The 23659-nt window shown below is 46.7% G+C and overlaps 1 protein-coding gene across 2 annotated transcripts in view; it reads right to left on the bottom strand.

Annotated features, from left to right (window-relative positions):
• Pxdn (peroxidasin) overlaps positions 1-23659 on the bottom strand; it is a 77462-nt gene that overhangs the window by 40616 nt on the left and 13187 nt on the right. For both annotated transcript variants that reach the window (XM_059248473.1, XM_059248474.1), the window contains exons 2-3: positions 2940-3011; positions 2021-2092 (exon numbers count right to left, since the gene is read on the bottom strand). In XM_059248473.1, coding sequence (XP_059104456.1) covers positions 2021-2092; positions 2940-3011 — 144 coding nt within the window. The remainder of the gene's footprint in view (positions 1-2020; positions 2093-2939; positions 3012-23659) is intronic.

Here is a 23659-nt window from a genome sequence, read left to right as displayed (position 1 = left end):
AAGAATAAAACAACAGTTGATGTTCTAATAATTAATTGTAATTTCTTATTTCACATGTTTGATCCTTGTACCGTGAACTCTATCTCAAACACCCATCTCATCCCTGGGAAATAATTAAATGAAGCAGGTGGCCAGTGCCTAAATAGAAGCAACAAGGGTCCAGAAAATAAGGACTACCCACAGTTAAAAAGAAAAACAAACAAAAAACATGTTTTAACCAAATAGCCACAAAGCTGAAATAATCAATACATTTTAGAGATATTCTGTTTCCTTTTTAAATATGTATGTATGTATGTATGCATGTATGTATGTATGTATTTTATGAGGGTGTTGGATCCCCTGGAACTGGAGTTATAGGCAGTTGTGAATTGCCATGAGGGTCCTGGGAATTGAACCCTGGTCCTCTAGAAGGCCAGTCAGTGCTCTTAACAGCTGAGTCATTTCTCTAGTCCCTAGACATATTAAACACTTAAAATACTATTATTATAGTGATTATCAAAGTACTCTCCCAATGAGATCCCAGGGAAGTGGAGGAGGAAGGCATCAGGACCTGCACAAAGCTGCAGGAGACATTAGGCTCCAGTCCTAGCCGCCTGTCTCCTGGTGTGACCTGTCTCTAAGGAGACCTACTGTCCAGACCCTACTCTCAGCTGTGGGCAGGAGAGGAGAAGCCAGAGCATGACCGCTTGGAAGGGAAGCAAAGGGTAAGGCCAGCGAGTATGATTTAAAAGACATCGTGGGAAACGGTACCCCAGACTGCCTGAGACTGAGTGCATTCTCAGAAGGAGAAATAAAATGAAACACAAAATGGTTAAAAATACAGATGCACACACAGCGATGCTGGCATCAGCTGATGCCATCCGCTTTCCAGGAAATTACGGCTCTCCGGTGGACCTTGGACCGCAACGGCAAGGCGGTCAATCGACAAAGGTGATTCTTGAAGCCTGTCATCCTGGCTTTAAGAATCGCCACCAAGAGTCAGCGTCCTACGCCAAAGAAGCTGGGAAAGGGTTTGCACACAACACTTGCACTGAGAAACATATATTTCAGAAAACAGAACTGTAGGGAGGTCCACTGACATCTGAAATCAAAGCAGATTTCCAGTACACATCAACACTGAAAAAAAACCTATCTGGTTTTAAAAATCAGCTCAAATTAAAGGTGCTTACATGTAATATGGTATCAATTTCCCCGACAAAAATAACTGACAAAATGGCTCACTTTGGGAATTCATCTAAGCCCTAAAAGAATCCTTCACATTTTGGACACAACCCCTAGAAACCCCATGTTCTCCTCAATCCTTCCCATTTTCAGTAAGTGCCTGGGCAGGGCACTAAGTCAGTACAAGACAGGATATTCCTATGTGACCCCAGGCTATCCTAAACCCAGGTGGTCCTTTTGCCTCAACTTCTCAAGTGCTACACTCACAAACACCACTCCTGGCTTTTTAACTTTTTTTTTTTTAAGAGTGATGGTTTTCTAAACTTCAGAGCTGACTTCAACAAGCAGGAGATGATTCAAATGATAAACGTGAATATTCAAATATAAAAACACTTAACCAGATAAAAATAAGATGAAGCAAAATCAGGAAGATGAAAACATTACCAGGAATTAGTGACACTCCAAAGAAATTAGTAATTCATGGTCATAACCCGCTTACAGCTGGAAAAGCAGCTGAACCCTCATATCTACAAAATGCATTTCTCTCTCTGTATATATACCCCAGGAGGCTGTGCCTGCCCAAGCAAGCTGTGTACACTGCCCCGCCCCCCTGGAAAGTCAGAGTGTCCAGACCACAGCTGCCAAAGGCAGTACATACGTGAATGTCACTCAGCCCGCATCACCTATCACTTTATACAGACGATGGCATGTTTTGGAATTTCACTCACCTAAAAATAAAACCATCTGGGATGGGGTTTTTATAGTGACTCACACACAGGACACACCTTGGTTCTACATTTAAATACTCTAAAGGCAGGCAGCCCATGTTTGTGGGGTAGAAAGCTGCCCCATAACTTACAGGTATTTTAAGTTCTCCAGGTCCTCAAATGCACCATTGGGAATCTTCTTGATCTGGTTATTGTTGAGAAGCCTATGGAAGAAAATGCCAACAGACATGTAATCATCACAAACAAAAATGCTTCCAAATTTTACTAAGGAAAACTGTTTCTGTAGCCTTGGAAGGGTCAGAAAATAATGAAATACAGACCTTACTGCCAGCAGCCATTAAATTCCAGCTCAGGGACCAGCTTGAATTACTGTGGTCACCAGATTATCTCTCTCTGCCACTGTCATACACATTAAAGACGTAAATCTTCCCTCCGTGACACAGGAATATGCATCTTTAGCCCATCACCTTTCAGAGTCTTGTTCTGACACGACTAAGGGCCAGTCTGTATAGGATGTATATCTCTGAGGTTTGCCACTCAATCTTCCACAGGATGAGGAGCAGAGCCACCTCCCACTCTGCCCTTCAGGGCTTGTGTGGTTCCTTATTCCCACACCCCTAGGAGCAGCTTCTCGCTGTATTCAAGGTACTTCAAAGAGCCTGGAGTCTGTGGTGGCTCCTTGTTGCCCTGGGAGATCAAAGCTCTGTGGCATAACTCAGTGGCTCCCAAGCCCTGTTTACAGCCAGCCTGAGCTCAGGAGATCATTGTCCTCCTCAGCCATACAAGGGGGAAGTGAAGGTAGGTATCCACTGAGGCCAATCCAGGCAGCAAAGGGAAGTATGAAGTGGGAGCTAGTCCTACAGGAAGTCTGGGTGTGCTGGTCTACACGCAAAGGGCAGGTATTTCTCCACTGTCCTGGCTTCTGTCACTCATCCCCTCTAACTGTGGCAATGAGAGGATGGCACAGCATTTGACATCTACCTACAGGTATATAGTACAACTGCCTTCCTTTTTTCTCTCACTGGCTACCAACTAAATGTTGTAACTTACAATGTGTTCAAGTTCCTCAGCCTCCTGAATGCCCCGGGCTGGATCTCTCTGATTCTGTTGAACCGAAGATCCCTGCGAAGAGATAGGAAATGTATTTTAATGGTAGGAAATGCACAGCTGCTCTCCTTTAAACAAATGACTTCAAGATGAAAAGATGTTTAAAAATGACATCACATAGGCCACCATTTCTGGGTGAACTCTCTCATGTAAGAATATTTTTTTCTGAGTGAACATTACACACAAGAAATCTGTTTAACCAGTGTGGGTAGATTAAAAAAAAAAATTACAGGAATGAATGCCCTACACATTCCACCCTTAGCCAAGCCCACTGAACCTTCTACTTCCAGAAAGTCTCGGTTTAACACACACACAGGTAGATCTGTATAGCTTCAAGGTGTCACGCCTGCTGTGAGCACAGAAACATTTAGCCTTCACCATCAAGGACATGGGCTGAAACACAACTGAGGGACAGAGTTATCTCCATGAATTTAACTGGCTGCCTCGAAGCACAAAGTCATCTCAATAGGGGAATTGGGAAGGAGGACCATCCTGTGCACAGACTGCGGGCTGGTGCTTCCAAACAAGTACATAAGCAGAGTTCTGCTTAGATTAAAGTAGTAAAACCGACTCTCATTTTCCCCGGGGAGGGGCACATATGTAGGCCGCAGCACATAGGAGAGCACCAAAGAACTAACTTTGGGCTGGTCAAGCCCAAGAAGGGCTCTGAACCCCGAAGAAGCTGAGCTCAGAGCAAGTATGGGAAGATTGGAACCACTCACACACCAAGTCACAAGCTCAGAGACAAGACAGTGTCGGGCCAAAGGCCTTCGGGCAGCGAGGCAGTGACAATGTGCAGACACTTGCCTCACCCTTCTCAGGAAGCTCATCTCTGGCTTGAGCTGAAAAGTCAATTTATATAAATTTATAGTAAATTTATATAAATGATATGGCTCAAGGATAAAGTCACTTGCCACCAAGCCCGACAAACCAGAGTTTGTTCAATGGGACCCACATGGTGGAGGGAGAGAAGTGACCCCCAAAAGTTGTCCCCTAACTTCCACACATACACAGTAGCACAGAGGCACTCGTATAATCACACACACACACACACTGTAAACACCTAAATTTACACATGTGAATGTCACTGAGTAATAAAGAGAAACACACATCTTTAACAGGTCGTCTTAGAAAATTGAAATTCCTTCCTCCTACTTCAGCAGGGATTTTGCTGAGGGTTGAACTGTGTTTTCTCAGAATTCATACATATAAATCCTAACCCCAGTTCCTCCGGGTATGGTTGTGTATGAAGATGAGGTCTTTCCACAGGAGATCAAGTTAAAAGGTAGGTCCCAGCCTGACACAACTGGTGTCCCTGTAAGAAGGGAAACAGGGAGATAAGTCTACCAGGAGGGAAGAGGTCAGGTGAGGTGAGGGAGGGGGCTCCCTGATTTAGGGTTCCAGCCTCCACCCACAGCTGTGCACATCTGTTTAAGCCACCCAGTCTGCAGTACTCTGCTGTCAGTCCTGGGATAGAATAGGAATCATGGGATAACTCAAAGCCAGAATAATAAGAGGTCGATTCTCCTAGAATGCCCTCTGACCTGAAGTGTTCACTGTCTCTAATTACCTTGAGCAGAATCAATAGATACCAGTGACCTACAGAATCAGTTCCAGTTCGTGGTTCAAAAGAAGACTTCACAAAATGTATCTGGGTCACTAACGTCACTGTTTAGCTGAGGAGCCAGCAAAGGGATGTGGTCCTTCTTGCTACTGTCAAGTTTTCCAGGTGAAGAGTAAACCAAGCTTGCTTGCCTTTCTGCTCAGAGAGTAGCACAGCTTCATTCCAGCCTCCAAACCTCACCCTCCCCTTATTCACTTTCTCCTCTGGATTTTACTGTGGGCCCTGCTCTTGCCCTGGCCAGCCCACTTTGGTACTGACATAGATGTTTTCATTTAAGTGAGATTTTACTTCACAGTGCATCCAGTGGGACATGGGGAAAGTCAAAAGAGGGGGTGGGCCACAGGTGGAAGATCGGTGGAAGGGAGGGAGCCAAACGGACCAGCTGTTGTCAAGAAATGCAACCTGGTTAGTCAGGCTTTAGCATGACGTCAAATGCGGGGAAGAAACTCCGACCTGAAGCAAGTGTCAGGCACATGGCATCTTCTGGAAGATGTGCTGCACATTACTACTTCCAGTCAAGAAAACATGCTCAACTTGGGAAACCAGACACACACTATCTCGAACTCATCAAACTCCATTTCAAAGGACAACATGCAAGATCACTCGGAAGCTAGAAAGCAACGGATGATGGCCAAAGGGTTGGTCAGTGAAGATGAAGTCTAAGCAGGGTAAAGAGAAAGCTACGAAAGGCATGCTCCCCAGTCTGGAGTTGGGGCCACCAATCCTCTGGTCCTAGGGATGGAGGGCTGGCTCTGAGCACTCGGCCAGGGCTTCGATGGCTGTGGTGACCATATGCTGAAATCTAAGTACTAGACAAGTAGAGTTGGATAGATGCTATCTGAGCTGGTTCTTGTTTTATAATGTGACAGCATCTTAGTCACAGTGCATTTCTGCTAGACAAAGCTGGTACAAATTCAGAAGGAGATTTCACAAGTTGTACATAAGCAGCCAAGGACTGCCAATCTCAGGCTGATGCTAAGAGGGTCAGAGGGTCCCCTCTGAAACCAAAGGGGTGGCAGGGCTCTTAACTAACAAACTGAAACCTCAATGAACCAAAGTAAAACCCTGGAACGGGGAAAGGGCAGCTGAGATGAAAAGCTCACTCCGCATACCTTGCAACACACTTCATGTTGCAGAAATGGGACCTTGGAAGCCAAGCTGAACGTTGGAGGATACCCAACGGGAAAGACAGGCATTTATCCTTGTACACTTGTAGGTTTTTCTGTCTGATGATCGCAGCACAGGAAAAGAGCTAAAACGGTCATGATCAAGGGGAGGAGGCCAGGCTGACAATTTAGTCTACATGTCCACACCTCACGGGGACACTGGAATAGCTTCAGACACTGTCATCTTGCAGAGGAAAGAGAAGGACAGATGGCGGCGGACTTCTATGCTTCAACTCAGAGACACGCTATGGCTGAGGGATATTCCAAGAGGAACCAAATGCCCTTTCAAGGATGAGCCGCAAGTTCAAGGATATGCAGGCACATGACTGGGCTTTATTTCTCCCAAAAGAATGCTTATGTAAGGAGCCACAGAGAAGACTGTCCCTTTACAAGGGTCCCGCGGAGTCCTCAGTCATCAGCAGTGGTGGCGGCGGCAGAAGTGGTGGCAGAGGCGGCCTCTGGGGACTTTCAGAAAGGAATTCTGGGTCACACCCAAGAGCACAAAATGGGAACTTCGGGACAGTGCAGAAGTGTGTGTTTTAGCAAACTTTCTGGGGGAAGAGAGACAATGCTCAAAAACAATGCCCTTCAGTCTGCTAGGAAGATCACAGCACACAGATGTGTTTGTGCATGTGTGTACATGTATGATATGGAAATGGCATTTATACGTGCATTCACTGGTGTGCGGCTACAGCAGCATTTGCTTCTTTTCCAGCCCCTCCATCTGCTTATCACTGCTGAGCAGTCTAAGTGTGGATAGACCTACCTTTATCATCTGCACGTGCCTCAGTCTAAGTGTGAATAGACCAACCTTTAACATTTGCACGTGCCTCAGGAGACAGACCAGAGAGAACTGGAGTGTGTGTGTTCTCTGCCCTCCTCATTACAGATTCAGTACAATTCAGTTGACACTGTGATTCTTGTTTTTAACATCATAATAAATAGTTCTACCAAAAACTCTAACCAAAAAAAAAAGACCACGGCCCCGGGCTTCACAAACTAAAAAGCACTTCAAAGTATCTTCCTGGCTCTCAGTTCTCACTCTCCTCCACCGGGCCAGGAGCCAGGGGCCAGGAGCAGGGGGCCAGGAGCAGGGGGCCAGGAGCGGGGAAATTGTGCCAATGGCCATGGAGTCACTGCTCCCCACCCACTTGCTAATGATCAGGCCATCTGGTGCCCACCCTCATGGTTCGGAAAAAAACACTTCCCAGCAAATAATGAATGTCTCAAACTTCCCCCATGAAGTTGGCATGAAGCAGGGATGGAGGTGGATTCTAGAAAGTTCTGGGAAGGCCATAAACAGAATGATTACTTAAAAACATCTTTGAGTGTGAACCTCAGAGAGAGTAACTATGAGTGTTCCGCTGCCCCCAGGATTCATACCCCAGAAAAACCCTTACAGCAGCCCTTCATGATGAAGAACACCAGTTTTTGTTTTTGTTTTTTCTAAACCCTGGATGCTAGATCATAAAAACCAATAGAAATGAGACCAAGGAGCATACCATAAAGGACACAGATCCCAAGTGAGCAGCCTTTTCAGACAGGAAGCTCCATGAACGTTCATCCTGAGTATCGCCTGTACCCCACAGAGCTCAGGGATTCACCCGGCGACAGCACAGACCGGGTGTCAATCTCTCTGTTAGGCAGGCTTGATACTTGAGTATCCCCAGAATGCACAGGCAGTCACCCAAAGGCTCCCCAGATAGTGATTTGGGGGCAAGATCATGGCTTGCCTCACAGTTCCCATCTGGCTACCATGGTAGCAGCCAAGGTTCCCTTCTGGAGAAGAGGCCCTGAGATATTAGGTGAAGGAACTAAAGGCTGTGGGCTAGAGGGAAGTTGTGGGAGTGGAGGTGGGGCGTGGGGTGTGTGTGGGAGGGGATGGAGAGGGGGGGGGGTGCGATTAGAGTCAGGCCAGAGGAAACTCCCTTACATGGCAAGCAAGCGCTCAGAAACTAGAAACCGTCTAAAGCCTGTCATCTTGTACACAGCAGAAGGAAAAACGCAATGGCTGGGAATCGGGCTTAGCCGTGAGCAGACTCCTGCTGGGGAAGGTCCCGGCAGACTTAGCCCCTTCCAGACTCTCCTGTCCCGACAGCACCTTTTCTCCTCTTCCCCAGGTTACAGCACTGGCCTTCTGAATTGGCACAGCCCTCTGGGGTGCAAAGAGCCTTCAATCAGGGTAAAAACATGAAATAAAAAGCTTCCAACTCCAGCTCAGCATTAGACTACAGGGAGAGTCATTTAAAAAGCCAGCAAGGAGTTTCATGGTTTGTCTTTCTTTCAGTGTTTGCTTACTTTTTCCATCACTCCAAACTCTCAATTTTAACATAAAATCTACCAGAATAGCAAAACCTAATGCTTGAAAAGACAATCTAGTTCAGGTTGGTGTTATACATCAAAACCGTAACGCATGAGGCCAGTGAGATGGCTCGGGGTGTAAAGGGGCTTGCGGCCAAGCTTACCACCAAACCTGACAACCTAAGTTTCCCCAGGCCCGCATGGTAGAAGAATAGAACCAACCCAAAGTTATGCTCTGACTTCCATAAGCATGCTATGGCATACAGGCACACACATACAAGTGCACATGTGCACACACTAAATAAATGTAATACTAATGTTTAAAAGTCATAATTCATCACACAACCATAGAACAATAAAAATAAGATGTAAGATTTTTTTTGTTTGTTGTTGTTGTTGTTGCTTTGGGATTTGGGGCAGTATGTGAGTGTGCGCACGCAAGTATATGCAAGTGAACATGTATGTACGTGTGTGGAGGCTGGGGTTACAGGGAAGTAAATGGCCACACCTAGCTCAGGTGCCAAGGGTCTAAACTGAGGTCCTCATGCTTATACAGTAAGTACTCTTACTCACTAAGCCATTTTCACAGTTCAAAACCCAAGTTTAAATCTTTCTCTGGGAAGCCTGCCTTAGAATCGCCTTCCACAGTAACTTAGGAGGCTCAGCCCACTCAGTGATGCTTACCTTAAGCAGAAGGAACTAGCTATGAACAAAAAAACCATATTTAAGGATTGCGGCTTATAAAGTTCATTACTGCAATCTCCAATAACAGAACTTCTACAACAATGTCGGGGTTTTTTTCCCATTAAAAAATGTGCCACGTGTTTTCATTTATTTTTCAATTTTAATATTAAGAATGATTTGGTCAACAAATTAAAAACAGTAAGCATCTTCTGTTTGGTCTGAGAACCAAAACTCCTTTGCTCACAGATGAAGAACCCTGACAGCGCATCAAACCACATACAGTTACTTTTCAGGTATGAAGACCACACAGCCTGCACCTCACTGTGGGTTTTGCTTTGTATTTTAGTATTTGGTACTTGTTTCTACCGGCAAGAGCCTGCAAATACCCCACAGAGCTGAACTGAATGCATGTATACTTGAGATGATTTTATTGCTACTTTCTCTTCACAGCCTGTTTTTTTTTTTTATTAATTTCAGTATCTTTACATGTTATAGAAGACTTCTGATATTACTGGTATCACAACATCAAAAGTCACTGAGTACAAGGGCAGTTAACCTTGCTTTTCTGCTCTCCATGCACTTGAGAGTGGGTGTGCCCTAGACTTGTGAATTTTCAGTTAACAAACACTTCTCCAGGAATGTAGGCTCACACCACTCACCTAAAGGATTTAATGTCTCCGCTCTTTATAGAGGAGATATTTTAAATACATTCTACTTTTTAAAATCAGAATTATGACAGGACAGGTTCAAGCCCCATCTCCTAGCATGACCCTGAGTACACACTATGACCAGCCCCAGACACACCAGCATCTCATTGTGAAATGCTGAACAGCTACTTAATAGCAGCTGAATGAGAGGTGAAAAACACCATCCTAAAACTAGACCTCATGTTTTTCAGCAATATTTGGCTGTACTAAAAGAATTTCTAGCCAGGCGGTGGTGGCGCACACCATTAATCCCAGGACTCAGGGAGGCAGAGCCAGGTGGATCTCTGTGAGTTTGAGGCCAGCCTGGGCTACAGAGTGAGTTCTAGGAAAGATGCAAAGCTACACAGAGAAACCCTGTCTCGAAAAACCAAAAGAATTTCTACCCTCTGTGCTTACGAATGAATACCTCTTAATGGGAAAAATAATGCTAAAATCTGGTGCTTCCTGCCCATCTGCCCACCTGCCCTGAGGGATGTGCTTAAGCTTCATGGCCATTGCCATTCACAACCTTTCCACTATGGATGTGTGTGTGTGCGTGTGTGTGTGTGTGTGTGTGTGTGTGTGTGTGTGTGTGTGTGTACACATGTGGACAGGTCTGAGGACAACTTTGTGGGAAGAGTAAGTTTTCTCCTACCTTTACCTGGGTTCCAGAGATCAAATTTCTAGATATCTCCTGGCAGCTTGGAACATGTAGCTGTCAGTGTCCTTTCTGAGCTCACTAAATTGGTTTGAGGGTGATATGGGGCATCTTCTGATTGAAATGATTCATCTTCAATGATCTGTGGAGGGGTAGCACAGGGAGGACACAGTAGAGTTTGCAGGTTCGCTCTGCCTGCAGGTCCCCCAACAGCAAAGCACGGCAAGGAAAACGGGTCTTCAAGTGCAGGAGGATGAATGCCCTCAACCAGAATGCTGAACTGTCTTGCTGATGGAGAATTTGTTTCCCTCAGCACACAGCTCTCCATCAGCAACCTTGCTTAATTTCCCCCTTCCACTCTGTAAGCATCCATCATCCCTGTGGTTCCTCTTCCCATCAGTAGTCCCAAGACAACCTTGTGCCCAGGCCTCTGCTTTCTGTGTGCTCTCTGGCTCCTGCTGTCCTACAGTGACCTGCTTGTAAATGCTGCTCTTACCTCATCTGTGAGCTGTATGGGACTCAGGTATTCAGTCACAGACATTTAAAAAGTAAGTGTGCTGTGGCCGACTCTGCCACGATGGGCAGGAAGCTGCTGGGTACAGCCTGAGGAGTTCTGTGCCCACCTCCTTCACCTTCATCCATGCAGTTCAGGAGCATACTTTTCAGACTCTAGATTCTCCTCCAGAACATTGTTGTGGGTTGAAGTCATGCATTTTGCTGAGACCCGTAACATCCAAGTCTAGTGTGCGTAAGCACATCCCTTCTTCTATTCAAACGTTAAGAGATCTTTGAGATAGGGTGTTTAGAACAAAATCCTTTCAAATGATTTAAGGAGAGGAATGTTTGACATTGTGACTGACAATCCCCCCAACGCCCAAGGTACATCCTTTCCTATTAGCTCAGCACGGAAATCTCAGAGGGGCATCTCAGATGCCCTGGCCTTCCCACGTCCAGCTACAGGAAGGTGTAACTGGACTTTACATCTGCTTCACCTCCGGCATCATATGTTCCCCATCTCCAACTCCATCTACCATCCTCTAGACGGACTCCACTCCCTATCTTGTAAAGAGTGTTCCTTGACCACCTGGTGGGCCCACCAGAGGCCTACTGGAGTATCAGTGGTATAATCAACCAATCTGTGACTGCCATGACTGCTGCTAGGAAGGCAAACAACAAAGCCCTCCTCCCTCCCTCTTTTCTTAGGCTCCACACCCAGCCCTAACCCTCTCCACACTGTACACAGGCCTCCTCCACCCAGCAGTCAGACACAACTCCTGGTTCCAGGGCCTGGCACATGATGTCCTCTTGACCCAGAAGCATTCCTCACTACGTACCCTGTGAACTCTCTGTAACCACAACAGTTTAGGAAAAGCTGGATCCAGTCTGGCAGGCTGTGACAAAAGCCATGTTAGGTCTAGTGTGGTGGTGTATGCATTTAATCCCTGCACCGGAGAGGCAGAGGCAGGCTGATCTCTGTAAACCAGCAGCTGTGGTGGTTTGAAAGAAAAGGCCCCCAAAAGGAGAGGCATTATGAGGAGGCGTGGCTTTGTTGGAGTAGATATGGCCTTGTTGGAGGAAATATGTCACTGTGGGGGTGGGCTTTGAGGTCTCTTTTGCTCAAGCTTCCCTCAGTGTGACACTGAGTCCACTTCCTGTTGCCTTCTGATCAAGATGTAGCCAGCACCATGTCTGCCTGCATGTTGCCATGCTCCCCACCAGGACATTAGTGGACTGAACCTCTGAAACTGTAAGCGAGCCACCCCAATTAAATGTTTTCCTTACAAGAGTTGCTGTGGTCATGGTGTCTCTTCACAGCAGCCATGTTGGTTTTTATGCAACAAGTTCCAGGCCAGCTAGGGTTACATAGTAAAACTCTACCTCAAATGAAGGAAGAAAAAGAAACGGAAAGAAAAAAAAATTCCTGATAGGGTCCTGGATGGATCTCACTGTGACTTTACATACACTTCTGGGGTTCTGGGCCTCTGGAATAGAGTGAGCCCAGTTAGTGAACTCCCCATGAGCCTAACAAAACTTCCATGTGAGCAAGCACTGTGATGAGGCCCTGCCGAGGTGTTCAGGCATGTTAAGAATTTGAAGCCACAAGGCTCAGCTCTAAGAGAAGAGCTCTATGATGTACCTTCATAAATGAACTTCTTAAAAACACAACCAGGCTGCCGAGAGGACTCAGGTGGTAAGACAGACAGCCTGAGTTCCACCCCCTTTACCGCACAGTGACATACATGTACACACAGACATATACACATGTACACACACAGTAAATAATAAACAAACAATAGAATAATTTTTTTTAAGAGATAAAACAAAAAAGCTCAGCAAAGTTCGTGAAGACTTAAACTCCGGACAGGCATGAAAGCAGCTTGTGGCTCAGACCCTGCTTAGATGAGTTATTTGTTTCAGGGTTGGGGTCCTGGTGATGGCTTTTAAAAATCACAGTTTCCACTTTAAGCTTTTCAGAAAATAACTTTAAACTATGAGCCGTTCACTTTCAAAAGGCAATTAGTCCCAGTGCCAACTGTCCCCAGGCAGGGGTTTGCATCCAAGCCCTCAACTCCAGGTTCTCAGAAGCCCCCGAGTCCAGCTAGGCTACAGCCCCAGACCTCCATCATGTCCTAGCAAGTCCTGTAGCAAACAGGTTACAGGGGAACTGTGCAAACCACAGCCCCGCAGGCACTCCCAAGTTACTCCTAATTTTTCTGATCCATTAAACAGATACATCCAATTAAGGTGTCCTTTTTTTTTTTTTTTTTTCTGATAGTAAACCATAAGGAAGCTTATTTTAAAAAATTATTTGACACACATATAATTTTACCATTTATTAAAGACAAAAGTAAAACTGCATGCAAATGAGACAAATGCGTTTCTTTCTTTTCACTACTTCTTATTATACAGGTACATAAGGGCATTCATACACATGTGCACAGTGTACTTTGGACATATTCCTGCTGCACTCCTCTACAAGCCCCCTCCCCATCTCCATGTACCATCGGCCTCTTCGTCAACCTAAACCGCTTACTTCTATCTTCACGTCACCCGTACATGTTATTTTATGTATCTACAAAGTCCAGGGCCCACAAATGAGAAAAACATGCAACAGTCTTTCTGGGGCTGACTTAATCCACTCAATGACTAACTCCAGTTGTATCCATTCCCCTGCAAAGGACAGAACTTCATTCCTTATGGCTGAAGTTTTTTCCACAGATGTGTTTTTAAGTAACCCCACCTGCATTAGCAAGTCTTTCAAAAATTATGTTGCCAAATACAAGCAACCAAAATGCAGATCTACTTTAACAGCAGGCTCCTCTGCCTTCCGTTTAGACAGCAGGCCACACGCCCAGCTCTCTCCACACTTTGTCTATTGACAACAATGCCAGCCTTCCAGTGTAGAGAAAGAGCGAACCCCACACGCATAGTGGGGTGCCTCTGCATCAGACCAGGATGCCTGGGTATGGCAAGGGAAGAATATGCCATACACAGCAGAGAAGCCAATGGTTTTTGTACCCTTGTCAAAATCCCAGGGAAGAGAATTGTGTCCATGTGCCCAAAGCAGCCATCTGCCAGTTCATCCTCGAGAAGATCACAGATACTTAATAGAAGGAACACGAAGCCCTCAGTGCTTAAGAATAACTAGTACCCTTGCCCGAGTGCCCAAGACAATTCCTAAGACTGCTGAAGCGCCCACCAAGCCCGGGGATGGAAATGACCCAGGAACCCTCATCGGAACCCTGCCCCAGCAGAAACAATGAGCCTTGTCCTGGGAACACAGGGGCACGCCCAGCCCTACAGACTGGGAAGAATGGCCCTTCTTAAATTATCTTCCCATCTCTGCTGTGTGTAAACCCAGTAGCTAATATTTGCTTTGGATTCCCTACCCTGCTGAGAACTTCCAAAGGCCTGGACTGTTTCACAAAAGGCTCATCTTTGGTCTCTACATGGTTCCAATCAGAGAGCTCAGTGGGAGAAAAAATGTGTCTTGTTTTCTGCCAGGGTGTAAGGCTCACAGAGCTAGCATGAGGGAAGAGTTCCTCACCTTCCTCTCAGCTACATGGACCTCATCCCTGACCTGACAGTCCATTGGAGGACTTCATCTCCAAGCTCCATGACCTCTGCCTTTGCACAATCCCACCAGGTGTCATACCTCCCATCTATCTCTGTACTGCCATGAAGCCTTCTCCTGACTGAAGTGATAAAGTCCTTAGGATCCCCAAAGGATCTTCATCCTACCTTTGCATGGGTGGAATGGACTTCACAAGGTTCTGTTTCTCACCCAGGATAGAGCAGGACACTCATACTGAGGAGATCAGACTGTGCCCTGATCTAAAATGACTCCATATGGTATAAGACAACAGCTTCAGGCTATGACCTACCCTGGGTGACTACTTCACAAAGTAGCAGTTGGCTCCATTTTTAATGAAAATGCACAGGCAAGACAGAGGCACTTGCGTGTGTAGAGACCACTCAGCACCACCCAGGAAGCAAAGACTGATAAATAACTTTCTCAAGTAAAAAAGCTGCCTACCACCTGTAAACTTTGATCAAAGTAAACTAAGGCACATGGGCATATCCAAAGTCTAGTGTCAAAAGTAAGTAGGCCCCCCAAACCTATTATACACACCACATATAACCTCTTCACCTTAAGAGCAGAGGAGTAGCACACCAAGACTGAATAGCAAGCAGGATTACCCACCAGTTGTCTCAAAGCTTATTCTGAGAAACTGTTAAAGCAGGGGACATCTATTTTTCCTGCCCATGATACTCAATCCACTTCAAGCCAACTCCTGAACCAGCTGTTACCATGACCTACATTCGACAACTGTGCACTTGCATGGCTATAAGCCCTGCAGTTCCATTCATAAAGACCTCAGATCTGGTCCTTTACAGACTCTTCCCTGAGGCTGTGTGAGCTCTCCATCTCTGTCTTCAATGTAGCTTCTTTAACTAACCTAAATATAACAGTGTAATGTGTGTTCAGAGAGTTAATGTTATCATAGCATTTAAGACTGGAATAAAAGAATCTGGGCTCTGTGATTGACAATGGCATGGTTATCAAGTAAAATCAGAATTACTTGGTGAATTAGTAGAACATACATTCTCAGCTTTCCACTCAACATGGGGCCCCCATGTGGGATTAGGGAGGGAAAAACCCCAGGGTGTTTGCTTCTGCCTTCTACACCAGGGGAAGAGGACACAGTGAGAGGTGGCTGCCGGCAAGCAGGGAGGGCTGTATGACAGGAGCATCTCGAGTTCACACTTCCAGCCCTAGAATCACTGTTCAGGACCCCTTGGTGGTGTTTTCTTACGCCAGCTTGAGCTGGCTAATACAAGTGGTATACAGATACTATTCCAGGTCCTCTGTCCTCCACACAGCTGACCACTGCTTCTTCCTTCCCACAAACACTATCCAGAACCTTCCTTCCGTGGCTGCTATTAGTAGCACTGCAATGGGGCTTTCTGTGCAGACCACTTTCCATTTATGAACGCGTATGTCCCTAAGAATTACTGCTGGGTGAGAGGACAAACAATAGGCCAGCTGCATTTGGAGGTGATGTCAATCATGTCCACAAACTTGCCCTCATTTTCAGGAATCTGGGGCATCCACTAATCAGTTCTAATCAGTAATACTAGGCATGATGCTGCTCACAAGGGGGTAGAATCCAAGCTCCTTCCCAAAGTGACACGGGCCAGGAGCTAAGGAGGGGCACAGTCCGGTGCCAAGTCATGACTTTGGTATCATGAAGAAGAGGGCTGAGAAGCATTGACTGCAGGACAGGGTTGCTGTTTCAACAGCACTGACAGAACCACCCTGAGGAGAGGCATCATCACACCAGTGCAGGGACAGCATGAGCAATGGAGAATCACTGGGATCTCTTGTTTCCAGCCCCAGAACCTAGATATAAAGTGACAACCACGTACCCGGACCTCCGGACAGAGAGTGTGGCTCTAGAGATAATCCACATTTTGACAGCAGAGATAGGTCCCACCCCAGTAACAGCTCCTAGTCTGACTTTATCCTCCCAGCCTGAGAACATGGTGCTTTAACACAGCTCTCTTCCACACACAGTGAGAAAGCTGTGGATTCTGACTCTGCCTTAGGGAGAGACTGTCAGAGCTCCTACACCCAAGCCTAGCTGCATGTTCCTGACAGACAGCAAGACCTGGGTTTCCACTCACCTGAGCCATATTCCTCTGAGTTGCATCTCCAATGTGCAACCCTGAAGGATGAGGCAATATCACCTCCCTGCCCAAGAGCAGACTGTCCACCATTCTCCATGGAAGTAGTGATGTCCTACCTGGCTAGGCTGGGTTCGAATTAACAATACTCTTGATTTAACCATAGGAATGACTGTGAATTAACCCCCACTGTCTGAATCTGAAACCTCCCCCAAAAGCTCACATTTTCGACATTTGTTCCTGGGATGGTGGAATTATTTTAGGAGGCTCTGGAACCTTTAGGAGTTGGAAGCAGTAGGTTACAAGAGGCAGGAGCTTGGAGCCCATCTCTGGTTCCAAAGCCTTTGCTGTCTCCTGGTCCACATGATGTGGGGAACCTCTACAGTATGGCCCTGCTGCCATGCCCTCCTTGCAGTGATGGACTGAACCACTCTGAGACTGTGAGCCAGGTCCTCCTTGCCAGGATGGGCTGCACCCTCTGAGACCATGAAGTATGCCCTTCCTGGAATGATGGACTGTATCCTCTGACATCATGATCAGGACCTCCCTGCCATGATGGACTGTTCCTTCTGACACCATAAGCCCTGCTGAAATGGACCATACTCTCTGAGACTCTGGGTCAAAATAAACATTTCCTTTCTCATGATGCATCACACGGTTTTGCCAAAACAACACAAAAGTAACTAATAAAACCCCAATCTGATAGGCATGCAGCTCATATTAAAGATATACAAAGCTGGGGAGATGGATCTATTGATAAAGTCTGAAGAGCCAAGTTCTATCCCAAGAATCACGTAAAAAGCCAAGTACTAAGGGGTGTACATGTAATCCTAGTATACTTGGAAAAGTTCCAGATCAAAGAGAGACCCTCCCTTAAATAAAAAGTGGAAGTCACCTGAGGACCAACACCTGAGACTATCCTCTGGCCCGCACTGAAAATGCACGTAACATGTGTCCCTACACACATAAACACACATACACACAGGCTTAGAAATGAAAACATACCGTGATTTTATATATATATATGTATATGTGTGTGCATATATATATATATTATGTGCAAATGAAACTCATTATATGTGCCGACTACAATAATGAAAAGAGTGGAAAATGGAAGCTGCCCCGCACCCCAGCATCTTCTGTGCAGTTCCGAAGAAAACAGCCAAACTGATAACACACAATGGCTAGCACGGTCACATGGGGACTTCGCAGCAGGTTGTACACTGATTAACATCCTTGTGTTTGTGATTCTCTTGTTCTTTCACAGATAATTAGGGCAGCACACACACAAAAGCTGGGCCACACTGGTGCTGAGGGTAGAGTCTGACCTTGTGTATCCCAGCAGGCAACATAGGAAGGAAATTATACTCAAGTACAAAAATCGATGGATCCAGGACAACACTGAACCGACTATTTAGGGGAATTAAGATGCTGCTGATGTTGAGGTAACAGCAAAACTTCTCACGTTAATCATAGATAACACAGCAGCTGAGCAGGGCAAGAGCTGGCTCTATTTGCTTCTCTGACCTCCCTGTAGCCCAGGGCACAACTTTAATGTACAACTCAACAAGACAGTTAATGAGTTTCACCCCACTTATCTTAGCTCATGCTTTCAGCCTGCAGAGGCCTTTGTGGACCCTGCTCAGCACTCAAGCACCCACAAATCCTCTTGGGCACACGTTCCCTGCCACACACAGATACACTTCCCTTTATCAGAGTTACTAAAATTAAAACTGGCACAGATCAGCAAGAACAAAGGACAAACTCAGGAGAAGCATGAAGCTGGGGTCCTGGCCTGTGTCTGCACTGGTTCCCTGCTGACAAGCTAGCCTCACATATGGACAGTTACGGAAACCCCACTTGTACCATCAGATGGGTTCGTAAGCCTTGCTCACCAGCTCCACAGGGCTCCAAACAGGATTGTACTTGCAGAGAAGGACACTGGCCAGGGAAAACTGCACAAGGCCCAGAGGTAAGCCCCCACACTCCTCTGAGGACAAGGTAGCTGCACATCCTGGGTGCCCTGTGACAATCTCTGATGTTAAATGGTTATCCCAAATGCCCAACATGAATCTGTAGTCATCTTGTCTCCACAAACAGCTCTGTGAGAGTTCACCAAATGTCATGAATGAATAGTAGGCTCAGAGGGGTGGGGCCAAAGGTTCTGCTTGTGACCAGAAGCAAACAGTCATGCCCACACTGGGCCTCAGGAGAGTTGAGCAGAGGCTTAGCACTTATATGCATGCACACAGTGAAATATCACCCCTGTGCCTGCTTTATTATTCACAGATGGTTTTCCAATATAAACTCTGATACAGGGTATTTGTTTGGACTCACAATGTAGGTCCCTTGAGACTTTGAAGAATGCAGTTTTGCTTCCCATCATAGAATAGAAAGACCTCCCTCAAGTTCTCCGATCACTTCATTCTCAAAGCTCAGGTTGATGAGTCACCTCCCCACAGCAGGAGAGGAAAATGAATTCAGGAAGTACCTTGAAAGGATCTATTATTTAGGGCCTAAGAAGGAAGGCTTGAGAGAGAGAGTCGCGCCCCCCCCATCCCCAGCCCCTTGTCTGTCTGTCTGTCAGTCTCCTCCATCACTTCCGTCTCACTTAAAAAACAAAGAAAGCCGGGCGGTGGTGGCGCACGCCTTTAATCCCAGCACTCGGGAGGCAGAGCCAGGCGGATCTCTGTGAGTTCGAGGCCAGCCTGGACTACCAAGTGAGTCCCAGGAAAGGCGCAAAGCTACACAGAGAAACCCTGTCTCGAAAAACCAAAAAAAAAAAAAAAAAAAAACAAAGAAAGCAATAGGCACAAGGGCAACTTGACTTATAAAGATGGGGGTGGGAGATGGTTGAAGAAACATAACAATTATTTCAAAGCCAGGACTGTTTTCTGGGATGGTAACCACGGCTTTTAACAAGCCAAGAGCTCCTCCCTAAAGCACCAAACAGGAGGGGTGCCAGACATGCCCATGTCCTATCCAGTCTGCTCTTCCTGTGCAACCAAGTGTGAATGTACTGCGTCAGCAACTGAGCATTGCTCATTATGGAAAAGTCAGTATGCTAGGTTTGCTCAGCCCTAACCTGGCGGGAGTCGGGTACTTCCGTAACACACAACACTGCCTGAACAGCACACGTGCGTCGTCCAGATGCTAGGGGCACTCTCACGTGTTGACTTCTAGTTTCTTTACCTCTTCAAATGATACCCATGCAAGCCCACAGACAGAGGCTGCTCTGGGAAGAGGTGTCCCGGGTACAAAATGAAGATGTACCTACCCAATAGGAACTGTGCATAGTTGTGCCGCACTCGTCATTGAAGAGGAAGAGAACACTGAAGCTGCAAAAACAACCCTGTGGTGGGCGCTCTCACGTGACTGGTTAACTCAGCGACTCCCCCATGAGATGGGTAGCTAGATGAGCAAGGCTGGAGAAACCAGGCCTGTGAATGCCCAGGCTGTAAGGAGAGAGCTCCAGAGAGCATGCATGCTCCACAGAGAGGGCTCCAGGTCCACGTGTGCTCCATGGACAGAGGACTCTGGCTTTGGATGCTTATATTTAATTGTCTATATGATACGACCTAAAATCACCTACAAAGATATGGAACCGTCTAGATCAGGTTGTTCTGTAGGCATCTCTGTGGAGGATTGTCATGATTGTTATGGGAACTGTTATGGGAAACCCCAGACCACAAGTGGGTGGCATTATTCCCTGGGTTTGAGACTGGATAACAGAGAAAATGAGCTGAGCACTGGAAAGCATGCCTGCATTTCTTCTCTTTCTGTCCTGCTGCCTTGATTTCCCTGCAGTGTGGAAGAGCTTTGGGCCAGTGGCTCCACACTGTGTCCTCTACGGTTCTACAAATCACTAACCAACAGACTTAACACCCACCCCACTGGATGTCAATTTAATATAAAACTCTTGCCTAGTTTTTAGTCACTTAAAAGTGTGAAATGCTTAGTTGGACAAAACCAGACTAAAACCGTCCCTAGGTCCCAGAGAGTAAGGAAGGACAGAATGTACAGCTTGCATGCTGCAGGCCTGGCCAACGGCTGGGACCCAGAAGTGCAACCATGTCTAGCTTTTGTTTACTAGAGCACTGTTCTTCAGGCCACTTGCAAACACAAGCAATCACTGCAAAGCCCCCTGCTGTGCCTTATGAATAAACAATACAGATGCCCTTCCTAGTCCATGCATATTGTTTCCCTGGGAACAAACCCAAAACATTTCCCATGGATACTGAAAAATGAAGTCAGGATTCTCCCTGCTTCCTCAATAATTGGCCAGAAACCTGTACTAGGAGACTCCTTCCTGTCAAGGCCATTTCATGCTGCCCTAGAAAGCTCCCCACTTTGGGGCCAAGAGTGAGAACAGCAACCCAATAAATGGAGAGAAGATCTCAAGCTCTTATTCTAAGCAATAAGGAGGTCAGAAAAAAACAACAGCACAACAAAGCATGAAACTCATTGTTTCCAAGCAAGTGTGTTGGTGAAAACATAACCAGGCAGACATCTTCCTAATCAGAACCAGCCAAGAAAATTGCGGTAGAGGGCCCATTCCCAGCAGAGTCACTCAGACACAGCACTGGGAAAGGGAATCCTGAGCTGAGGCTGGAGGAGGACTGCACAAGTCTTCCTGTTATGAAAACAGGACACAGGTGCTGAGTGGCTGTGTCTTCTAATTCGAAGAACAGGCCTTGGTGTAGGGATAGTGTCTTCCCCTCCCCGGACACGGGAGTGACTCACTGCTCACTGTTTAGGGTATGAGATTTCAGAGGCCCCTGGTTCTCTGGTATTCTGTGGCAAGGCAGCTTTTCAGCTCTGGTGTGTGTGCTGGCCAGTTCAATTCTGTCCCTCACACCTCTCAGTGTTCAAAGCCCTCCCACAATCTGCTTCTGGACCTGGAAAATAACACTAAGACCAATGCTTCTTCCCATAGGCTGTGATGGGCATTCCATCAGAGGGTACAGCCCAAGACTCGACAAGACAACGGACACCTCAGTTGAGCAAGAAAGAGGTTTGGGGACGTCTTACAGCCTCAGAAGGGCTCCTCAGCGGACATCTAGACCTCAACATTCACACAGAGGCACATGGAGCGAAACATACACACAGAAACACTTAGATGCAAAGGAGCATGAACACAGGCATACACAGCGTACACACAAAGAAACGCACAGATACCGGACACAGCAAAACCCATACACTCACAGAGAAGGCATGGTGAAGGAAAGGCACAGGACACAGGAGGCACGGATTTTCCTTTACTAAATACTTTTAAAAAATTACAGATGTGCAGGGAAAAAGAGTTTGCATGCCTTACGAACTACAGGCCCCACGGTTATCAAGTTTTCCTAATTAAGGTACTTTTTAAACCTGATATCAATGGCCTGGCTTGTGTAGTAAGAGCGAGCCCTCCTTCCTTTTTCAATCAAGCAATAGCCAGGAATTCACCTCCTTCCACAACTCCTGGTGCCCACTGGCTCCTCTCAGGAAGCTCCCCAGCTGGCTGCTCTTCTGGGGTCCCACCCTCCACTCCCAGCAGCACTTTCTTTTTCTCTTACAGCCCCCTCTTGACTCTACTGACACAACGTGGTCTTCTTCGGCTCTTGCCACAGGCTGCCACTTCTTTTTTCAAAAGTTTATTTAGTTTTTTGTTTGTTGGTTTGTTTTTAATTAGCATACAAAGTAACAGGTTTTGTTACGGTATTTTTAAAATCTGTTCTCATTGGTCCTTTCCCCATCCCCTGCCCCCTTCCTCCCCTCCAACCCTGTCCTCCTTCTGCTCAGGGGAGACCTAGTTCCACTCTATTAAGGAACTGACTCTACAAAGCCCATCAGGTTTTTGGGGGCAAATCTGTCTTACTCACAGGATACTGACTTAATCTCAGTTTTATCTAAATACCTTCACAGAAGCAGTCAGAATATATGACCAATGTTTGGGAGCTGTGGCCTAGCTGTACTGACACCACCCCCACCCCGTGATGCCACCCATATTGGACAGATAGGCTGGCAGTGAGATGAAGGGTCACCCTTCCTCTTACACAGTTGACATGGTAGATGTACCAAAAACATTGTTATCTAAACAACTGAGCGGGTTAACCAAGGTTGTTCTGCCTAAAGACCAGAACACCCTGGGTGCAGCCAAGCAGATGGATGAATCATGTTATCCCACTAGGCAGCCATCCAGGATCAGTCAGCTGCCTGGCCAGCAGAAGGCCACAGGCCAGCATGAAGAGCTGACCCCAGGCCTCCTGACCCCAAGTGATCTTTGCTGCTTTCCTAAGGCTCAGTCAGGCTGACTGTGGAGGAAGCAGTAGTAAAACAGAATCCATAAACACGTATACCAAGTAGAAATGCTTAAGAGATTCTGTGTACCAGAGAGGCTATCTGCACTCCCAGCACTCTGGGAGCTCTAAATGGAATGGACCCTTGTAAAGAGAGCCAAAGCAACTCTTAGCCACAGAAGTCCCTCTGAAGGGTATGAGGACTTCCTCATATCCCTTCCTGGGGCTCCCTTGTCACCCCAACTCACCCTCTACCACCCCACACCAGTGCCAATCAGTGTCCAGGTGCAGAACTGCCCTTCCCTGAGCACCCGAGAAGCACAACAGTACCACCTTGGTGTGGGAGGAACTCTCTTTCCTCCAGATGCTGGCCAGGGATAACCCTGGGAGCTGGGGAAATAATCATGGTCTGTTGGGAACCCGATGAACCTGGACACAGAACTCGGGGAGTCTCACAGCAAACAAGTGTTCTCAAAGGCTGAGCACAGGAGGGAAGAGGCCTTCCACGAGGCTCTTTCTGTAGCTAGCTCTTCTATAATGAGGTGGCTGTATCAGTCCTGTACTTAAACCAGGGGGTGGATAGCAACTAGGTAGCACTGCTGCATCTTCCAGTACTACTGGATATGCCTTATGACTTGAGCCCTTCCCCTAAAGCAAGTGCCTGACCACAGAGCATGCACACACCAGCACCTGACACACAAGGACTCCCTTTTTGAGTTACTAAGGGATGGTGAGCTGATGAATGTGTTGGCAGATGAACTGGTAGACAGGCGGGTGGGTAGATGGATAGAGAAATGTGTGGATGGGTAGGTAAATAGATGGAATGATGAGTGTGCAGGTAGCTAGAAGGATATGTGGGTAGAGGAGGCTGGATGAGTGGGTGGATGGACAGATGGGTAGGTGGATGGACAGATGGATAGGTGGATGGATAGAGATGGGTAGGTGGATAGACAGATGGGTAGGTGGATGGATAGATGGGTAGGTGGATGGATAGATGGGTAGGTGGATGGACAGATGGGTAGGTGAATGGATAGATGGGTAGGTGGATGGATAGATGGGTAGGTGGATGGACAG

Source organism: Peromyscus eremicus, chromosome 22, assembly GCF_949786415.1.
Source record: "Peromyscus eremicus chromosome 22, PerEre_H2_v1, whole genome shotgun sequence".
Taxonomy (NCBI): Eukaryota; Metazoa; Chordata; class Mammalia; order Rodentia; family Cricetidae; genus Peromyscus; species Peromyscus eremicus.
Note: the sequence above shows the minus strand (reverse complement) of the source record. Positions and strands in the feature narration are given on the sequence as shown.